This window comes from Salarias fasciatus, chromosome 16 (assembly GCF_902148845.1).
Source record: "Salarias fasciatus chromosome 16, fSalaFa1.1, whole genome shotgun sequence".
In the NCBI taxonomy this organism is placed as follows: Eukaryota; Metazoa; Chordata; class Actinopteri; order Blenniiformes; family Blenniidae; genus Salarias; species Salarias fasciatus.
In genome coordinates, this window is record NC_043760.1 from 21,931,500 (window position 1) to 21,940,570 (window position 9,071).

Genomic DNA, 9,071 nt, shown 5'->3' on the forward strand with positions numbered 1-9,071 from the left:
TTTTTCAGATTGGTAGTTCTACATACCAAAGAGGTATAACTTAACATCCATGTTTCACTTTTAAAGTGGTGTTTTATTCTGCTTGCAATGCCTTATTTTCCCAAAACACCCAGGTGAGCAGTAATTTGATCCAACACTGGTTGTTTAGTATAAATGCAAAGTATTAGCACACCATATACATGACCTTAAGTAAGTGGTATAATATTCCCTGTTACAGTGGTGTTTTATCTAAGACAATAACAGCAATGTAGTTGAATAACAGTTGCTCATGCCTGACTTGGATTTAAATGAATGTATGTCACGTTGGTACTCATTTTATCATTTATTGAAGTGAGTCATTGTTTATTTTTTTGTGTAGACCAAACATACATGAGCATAATTCCAAACCTTTAAACTCCAAAATGATGAATCTTGTGCTGACATGCATTATTGGTACACTTTCCGATCTGACCCCAAACTTCCTCGTTTCACTGGGATTTTAAGCTGAAATAAAAGCCTGCATTTCCTGTTACCATCTTATTGTTTGGAGCTTGCTTGACAGGCTGAGTGTTTAAAGGGCCTTTGCTCTCTGCATGATCTCTGCATTCAGACAGCAGGTTTTAAGTGTTTGTGCAAATCAAAAACCACAAGAATGATAAATATGGTTCAAAACTGGTGTGGTACCAAAATACGTCAAGCGGCTCAAACCACTCATAAAACCTGCATCTCTTTGAAGAGACAAACTGTGTAGAATGTGTGTGCTTCCACAAACTGTGATATTGTCCTCAATTTTGTAGCGGTCATATAAGGTAAAGATATATTAAGACGACAAAGCAGCATGAAAACAACCTCCAAAAGTTGCATTTGAAGGTTGATGACTTGAATGGTGGTCACAAGGCTGGAGCAATGGAGCAATTCCTCAGGCCGCACATATTTTTCTAAGACAACCAGTCATCCAGCAGGTGCAACCTTCATAGCCTCACTTATTCCCCAATTTATAATGTTGTTCTGATCATTGATTCAGAACAATGATCTGAATTCCTTATTTTCCTGGCATAAATCTTTATCCATCTCAACAAATGCAATGCGAAGGACAAGAAAACTATTTTAAATTTCAGCATTGGCTTTTAAGTCAATCTGATTACAAAGAAAATAAATTACAAAGAAATCTAAAATATAGAGTTTCAAGCTAATTGAGAAAAACTTTCAACCTCCCCAAACATGCATTTAGCCTGTTTTCAATTTCTCCAATATCGCGGAATGGCAAAAAGTAACCTCCTCATATCCATAATATTTCTTTCTTCCTCTCACTCACTGGCACAGCCCAGAATAGCATGACCTGTGCTTTAGCAAAAACAACAACAACAACAACAACAACAACAACAACAACAACAACAACAACAACAATGTACTAACAAAGAGTTTTATAAATTTGAGCTCATTGTCACAATTACTATTACCTTATAAAATCAACTCCAAGGACATGAATCGTTGGAAAAAACTGGAGTTATAGAACAAAAATATCTCAAAAGAACATTTCCCACAGCTCAGGTACCATGACAACACTTCACTGGAATTCACGTGTCCCCACATATAGGGGAGATTATATAGTGACCTTACTTCTTTAAATGGAACATGCTAACTATCTGGTTTTAAAGTGCATGTTTCGTGGATAATATCTGACATTAGGCAACATTTTATCATGTATTAATTTGACAGTTGACAGAGTCAGTGTTTTTCATTTAAACTGGACACTTTTTTCCTGTCGACCATGCAAGTTCTTACAAATGACAAACTAAGAGTTTAATTTAAATTTGATGACAACTTACAACCAGTGTTTATGCATGAACAAGTTCACAAACATACTTTTGTCACATTTACTGCAAAATTTACATGAAGACCAGACAATTCATAAAACCACAACCTAACTCAGTCACTGGGCCACACCAGGGCTAAACAGGTTTGCTCTCTGTATCTTGTACTCTGGCCTCAAAACAAGGAGGTTATGAGTTTAGATTTATTTCTGTGTGGAGTTTGCATGTTCTCACTTTGTAGAGGGGTTTTCTCCAAGTGCTCTGGCTTTGTTCCCAGCAACACACATCACAACATTGTTCATGGCTGTCAGCATCAATGTTAGAGGTATTTCATTTGAAATGATGTGAGTCTTTGTACGAAGTTTGCATTTGTTGTACATTATTTTCATGTTTCTGTTTGATATTTAATTATTACATTTTTTTCATTTCTTGGTATGTTCTAGTTTTTAACGACTTGTTCATTTATGCATTGGATATGATTTTGTGTCGACTGGTTTATTTTCAGTCTCTTGCATCACAAGCACCATACAAAGTCATGAAAAGGTTACAGATAGAACAGTATCTGCTATTATTTTTTTTTAAAAAAAGGTCTAAACCTGGCGGTGCTGTTGTTTTCGACTCGTTACACTGATTGTCCTGAACAGCAGCTGTCCCGTTGCCATGGAGACGCTGTCTCAACTTCCAAACACAGTCAGCCACTGGAGCTGCTTCTCTCTTCGCCGTCAACATGGAGTAAGTTTAATCACCTGTGAAGCTAAACTTGATCTTTTTGTGCTTCTGTTCTTCTGATCCGTGCGGTTGTCTGGACTTGTATTTAATTGAAGGCTGGGATAAACCAACAGCTGCCGTTACTTTTTTTTTGGCGCTTCGCTTGCACAAACTGTAGGCTGAAAGGTTTGACTTCTCTGCCGGGTTTTGTCTCCATTCCCTCTAGAAATCCACCAGATCTCACGAATGACGATCTCCAACCACCAACAACGGGCAAGTATTCAAGTGTTTATGCTAACTTAACATGCAGCGTGCTGGACTCCTGCGTCAAAGCTACAAACCATAATGCTTCAGTGTTCATAATAATAATAATAATAATAATAATAACAATAATAATAATAATAATAATAATAATAATAATAATAATAATAATAATGTAGGAAACATTGCAAATGAAATGTATTTTCTGTCACAGCAGGTGTCAAAACAGGACATCAGGGTATAAACGGGCACATCTCTCAGATCCCCGGGTTGTCTCCAGTCATCAGATCGCTCTGTGAGGAGAAGGCTCAGGGACGGAGGGTCCGGGTCCTGGACACCGATTCTGACTATGTGAAGCTTGCAAAACGAGGAGGACATAAAGGTATAGGACCAGCCTGTTCCCTTTCACCCCCTCAAACCCCCACGTGCACCAAAGGAATTAAGTGATTAATTATAAATCTTTATTTAAAAAGAATGAAGATCTGTTTGAACCTTTGTGTTCTGTTGTGAAAGTGTAGGTCTGCTGTTATGATTTTGTATTTAACATGAATAAAATATAGTTTGGGTAACTTCATAACCTGAAAGAAGACAAGGCCTGGCACCACCTGTGATCTGTGGCGCCCCCCTGAGGGGGGGAGGGCTCGGTTCCCAGGTTGGGAGCCTCTGCCTTGCACCACACACACCTCTGTTCTGCTCCTCTCTCTCTCCTCCTTCTTGTTCACCAGGCCTTTTGTGCCATGAGGAATCTATTATTTCCAAGCCCACTTCATACAAACCTCCCGACTGGTTCGGCACAGAGTCAGAAGACAGCAGCAAACCTAGGTAATATTTCGTGTCAAAGAGTGTGATTGAAATTACTTCCTGACACAAACACTCTCTTCTAATTCCCTCAGCCACGGGGCCGTTCGGCTCTTACTGTTTTTCCTCCAGCTAATACCCCTGTGTTGACTTTTCTAACAGTCTCATTAACAGTGAAGAGAAGAAAAACCCTGGAGCTTTTCAACCACTGGCGCCTCCCTTTGGGACTGACAACATGTCAGCCTGGGAGAGGGATAACAGCAGCAACAGTGAAAAAGAGAAGGTAAACACAAACCTTTAAGATGTTTAGAATGCCATTTAGCCCCATGAGTGCACGCTTCACCTCACCGTTGGTGTAGTTTATTGTGTTTTGATTGCCTGGTTGAGATGATTTTGAAGATTTTGAGTGTAATTGTAATGTAATGTGGTTCAAATCCTTGGTTGTATGAGACTGTGAGTCTCAGCATCCCACCAAGTGGCTGCTGGGAAAATAGCAGAAAAAAGATGCAATTATGAAACATCATCCACTGGGAATGTGTGTCTTCTTCTGTGTTCAGAACAACAATGTTGATGACAGCCAGATGGAGAAGATGGGGACATCCTTTCAAAATCTCAACGCCAACAAATTCAAGAGGATGTAAGTTCATTGCGGCCACAAGATGGTGCTGTTGTTCTGAGCTACAATCATCTGAAGGACGAGGATAAGAGCACAAACCACATCAGTGATTTTCATTAACAGAAACCAAAATGACCAATATTATTATGACAGATAATCATTGTTGTATTTATTTAACCATGCATATTAATTCTTTATGTACCAATCACTCTACAGTGACAGCACCATTTAGTTTCAGCTTTCCCATGTCTGTGTATGACTTGAGTATTAACTTTACTGACAAGTTTCGTCTTATAGTCTCTATAAAAAAAAAAAAAAACACACACAAAAATTTGTTCTCTTCACATATTACATTCTTCAGAGTAGCTCATTGGTTCTTTTTACCACTATTCAGTTACAGAAATACAGTTACAGCAGTTTAGAGTAACAGATATGTTGATAATGACAACAACAGCTTCAACCATCAGAGTAAGGGAAACTTACAGAATTACTGTTTTATTAGTAGAAAATCAGCCCAGCCAGTAAATGAAACTTGTAGTTTTGCTATTAAATAAAAAGCTTCTCTTAAAGCCGATATGTCTTGGTTTGAAAAAGTTAGTTTTAAATTTGGATCTGGCATTTCGCCAATGTGCTGAATCAACTTTCGTTTCTTGATATTTTGAAAGAGTTCAAGCATATCAATTGCTATGGATTAAAAAAAAATAGCCAAAAACCAGCAATAAATCATTTTACACCTTCAATTAAAACAGCACTTCAGCTGCCCAACACTAAAGTTTTAATAAAGAATAAAAGTCAGATCCACTTTAAAGAAGACTGCCTGGATTGCAGCATATGTTACACTTGAACCTGTAAATATTGTTGAGTATTAACAGCACTGTCACAGATGTGCAAGGCAAGTTTGCCAATGTGGACTCACGGACCCCCCAGTCTTCAGGAAAGCTGCATTTCATAATTGAAGACTGACAACAAGCTGTATGGTCTGTCTTTATTCCAATCAGGAGAACAGAAACTGCCTCTTCTTTTCTTCTTCTGTTGGCAAATGAGGAGATGAAATAAGTTGAAGTTATTCTAATTGTTATTTTCCTTGATGACTGTGAACAGCCTCATAATTTGGAGGGATTCTGCTAAGCTTCTCCACTTGAGATGTTTTTCCTTTTTTTTCCCTCTTCCTGTTATTGGAATCAGAGAACAAACTGTATTTTTTTTTACTGTAATCGTGTCTCGTGTTGTGATGGTAAACCGAGGCTTATGGACAGGCTTCGCCCACATGAATAAACAGACAGTTTTTGCTCATTCATCTATTTGCTTTTGGCTCCCAGCTGAGCGGAGCTGTGTGTACTCTGCCCCTGTACCTTTGGGAAAATGTCACTGGTTTGTCACCAAACCTAAAGTGACCCGGAGCCACTCGCAATGTCACAAAAAAGACCTGGAAAATACTGCTGTCTATTGTGCAGTTATGATAGAGAATGAAGGTTCAGGACACGAGGAATCGGGCTGCATGGCGGTGCAGTGGTTTGAGCTCCCCCCCACAGTGGGGGTCATTCTTTTCTGTGTGGAGCTCGCATGTTTATTTTTCAGGATGAACATAAGATTCAGTAACTTCAGTTGGTTCCTTGGTACAAGATTAACAGAAAAACATGACCTGCAAGCAGGAATTTCAACTGTGATCCTCATTTCTGTAAAGAAACACTTTTCTGCAATGAGTAGCCAGTATCTCAGCATGGAGTGTTTAAAGGGTAGGGTTCATATTTAATGTTTACCCTTGTCTGCCCTTTGTCGCATTTGCAAAACTCTGCATTCCTCTGAAAAAGATCAAACCAGCAGATATTTGGAGTTCCCTTTATCGGCTTATAATTCATTTTCTGTCACATCTGAGCTTGATGTATTTGCTTCTGCAGAACGTTTGACAAGAAACCGGCCCCCGTTGACATGTCTAAGCTGCTGAGCTTCGGCTACGCCGAAGACAACAAGCCACTCCAGTGACGTGTCGAGTAAGTAGTGTGGCATTAACACCGGTAAACTGTGTCACGACAAAATACTTGCATTTGTTTCCTCTTTGTCTTGCTTTTAAAATGCACTCCCAACACAATAAAATGAAATCAAAGCAAGCAGTTAAGCTGCGTGGGCTCCTTTGGTTTTATGAGGCTACAATACGAACAGCCGTAATGGAATGACTGAGACAGAAACTTTAAGGTTTAAGCCATTAGGGATTGATGATGCTTGATGACATTATGGTGTATTGGTGAATTATGTAATAACCATTTGACTCTTGTTTTTATACTTTTCCAGGCCAACAGACTGAAAGACTGCCAGGTTTGCGGGGAAAGGATGACGTAGCTGAAATGCTTCCAACATTACCGTCCGCTCCTCCAGCACTCATTTCTGTACCTCCTCATGCTGAGCCGCATCAAATCTTTTTATTGGTTTCAGTTGTTTTGTCATTTGGACGTGCGACAACGCTTTCCTGTACCGAGCCTGTTAGCGGGGCGTCATTAACTGCATCCGTGATAGGCTTTTTTATGCTGCGTCTGTAACTGTGTAAACGGCGGCTTAATGGACGAAAAGATTGATGCTTCAAATAAAGTTCAAACAATCCAAATGTTCATTAATCTTGTTTTGTTTTCCCGAAGTTTCTCAGAAAGCAACCTTTTCCCTCGTAAGGGGTTTCAGCTGTGCGACTGTTTTGATTTGCCAATCAGACGTTACATGTCAGGGTCAGAGGTTATCTCTCGGTTCTTTCGGTACACTATGTCATAACCCCATTCTAACAGTCAGCGAGACATACACAGCGCAGGTCATGGTTTGCAAAGTTTAGTGGTAACAGAGTGGATTTGTCACGGGCTGCTTTTCTCGCTGCTCTTGTGACTTTGTCTTTGAAGGCGCACAGACACTTTGGAGCTGGAAGCGTTGTTATTGATTGATTTTGTTCTTTTTGTTTGGGTCTGGGACAAGTGCTACTCCTCTTCTTGGAACCAATCAGTGGGAAGGGCAGGGGTCACTGCTATATCAGCTCTGAAGTCAGATATCACTTTTATTTTCATAACAGCAGCAGCAGCAGCAGCGTTTGGAGCGACTTTTGAAGAGCGTTTAAAGTTATTTTTCAAAGCAGCCATGGCACCGATTCTTCTGAACTGCATGGGAAACGAGCGCAATGAGTACATCAAGTACGTACGGTTTATGTCTCTGATGGTCCATTAGATCTAATAATCTGTCTCCAGGTTTTTATTGCATGTTGCGTGTAATAAATTTCAATGTAATCTTTTAGGAATCAAGTCCAGGTGAAAAATCCCAACCTGGAAACCATGGAGGAGGACATCCTCTACCACTTAAGCTTGAGCACCAAGACTCACAACCTCCCAGAAATGTTTGGCGATATTAAGGTTTGTGGTGAAAGAAAAGACTGGTGAAAAATTTGAATTTCTTTTTAAGAGTCAGAAAATAAAATTCGCTATCCTTCTGCTTTTCTCTGTTTCCAATAGTTCGTGTGTGTTGGTGGCAGCGCTAATCGAATGAAGGCTTTTGCGCAGTTCATCCACAAGGAGCTGGAACTTTCTGGCAACCCGGAAGAAATCACAGATATCTGTGAGGGAACTGACCGCTACTGCATGTACAAAGTGGGGCCTGTGCTTTCCATCAGCGTAAGAACATTGTTCTTCAGAGAGAATCCTTCATTGAGCAAATATGTCAGTGGATTGTAAGACTGAAATATAATTCTTTTGTTAATGCCGCAGCATGGAATGGGAGTTCCATCCATCTCCATCATGCTTCATGAGCTCATTAAGCTGCTGCACCACGCCCAGTGCCAGGATGTGGTCCTGTTCCGTCTGGGAACATCTGGTGGCGTTGGTAAGAATTTCATTTTTCTCGAAGGTGGTTCACGGTTAGAAACACCTGCAACTTATTGTATTCTTCAAATTGTAAAGATGTAAAGAACTGAGATTGGTGTCATGTGCAGGTTTGGCTCCAGGGACGGTGGTGGTCACAGAAAAAGCAGTGGACTACTCCTTCCAGCCCCAGTTTGAACAGGTTGTTCTGGGTAAAGTGATCACCAGGAGCACCGAGCTGGACGAGGAAGTGGCCAGTGAGCTTCTGCAGTGCTCCTCTGAGCTCCAGAACATCCCCACGGTGATCGGAAACACCATGTGCACACATGACTTCTATGAAGGTACGAATACGACACTACGTTATCACTGGCGAACTTCTTCTGATCGCCTCTGCTGACCGATCCGTTACTGTGCCCATGTAGGTCAAGGCCGACTCGACGGAGCGCTCTGCTCCTTCTCCCATGAAGACAAACTGGAGTATCTGAGGAAAGCTTACGATGCTGGAGTGAGGAATATTGAAATGGAGTCCACTGTTTTCGCTGCTATGTGCCGCGTCTGTGGTCTTAAAGGTATTTGTTACAAAATTGTTGCTTTCTTTCTTCCACTGCTTCAAAATAATCAGTAAAGACACCAGTGGCACAGAATATATACGTGCGTCTTGTTTTTGACTTACGGCCGGCGATATGATGTGATCCAATATGAAGGAAGCCACCGCATCCTGTATCGTCACTCAACATTTCCTTCTCCTCTCCAGCTGCTGTGGTCTGTGTTACTCTGCTGAACCGCTTTGAGGGAGACCAGATCAAGTCCCCCCATGATGTCCTGGTGGAGTACCAGCAGAGGCCGCAAATACTGGTGTCCCATTTCATCAAGAAGCGCCTGGGATATGTTGTCTAACTTCTCAGCCACTAGAAAACACTGTATATAAGCTGTGACTGATATGTGAATATGTATATAAGCATTTCAATGTGTGAATTAAACACCTATTTAAAAGTCAATATTTCTTTGATGACGCTAAAATACTAAATATATATGTATTGTTTTTTGATATTTAATATTTTGATATCTATA

At 40.4% G+C, this 9,071-nt stretch overlaps 2 protein-coding genes across 2 annotated transcripts; both read left to right on the top strand.

Annotated features, from left to right (window-relative positions):
- Positions 1–2,972: 2,972 nt before the first annotated feature.
- Positions 2,973–6,699, top strand: LOC115402689 (uncharacterized protein C7orf57-like; the record flags this gene model as incomplete). The annotated part of the gene is made up of 6 exons (XM_030111214.1): positions 2,973–3,144; positions 3,488–3,584; positions 3,723–3,843; positions 4,118–4,197; positions 6,075–6,167; positions 6,466–6,699. Coding segments are annotated over 5 exons (555 nt in total), but the record flags the coding sequence as incomplete, so codon positions are not given.
- A 588-nt stretch (positions 6,700–7,287) lies between these two features.
- Positions 7,288–9,047, top strand: upp2 (uridine phosphorylase 2). The gene is made up of 7 exons (XM_030111215.1): positions 7,288–7,340; positions 7,442–7,556; positions 7,656–7,814; positions 7,908–8,022; positions 8,132–8,341; positions 8,423–8,569; positions 8,755–9,047. Exons 1-7 carry the CDS (start codon positions 7,288–7,290, stop codon positions 8,895–8,897), a joined length of 942 nt encoding a protein of 313 aa, XP_029967075.1. The 3' UTR covers positions 8,898–9,047.
- Positions 9,048–9,071: the final 24 nt, after the last annotated feature.

What these genes read in the sequence shown, in the direction of transcription:
- upp2 (XM_030111215.1), top strand. Translation starts at nt 7,288, where the DNA reads ATGGCACCGATTCTTCTGAACTGCATGGGAAACGAGCGCAATGAGTAC. An exon ending in GGGAACATCTGGTGGCGTTG is followed by an intron (nt 8,023 to 8,131) that starts GTAAGAATTTCA and finishes TGTCATGTGCAG; the next exon opens with GTTTGGCTCCAGGGACGGTG. An exon ending in CACACATGACTTCTATGAAG is followed by an intron (nt 8,342 to 8,422) that starts GTACGAATACGA and finishes GTGCCCATGTAG; the next exon opens with GTCAAGGCCGACTCGACGGA.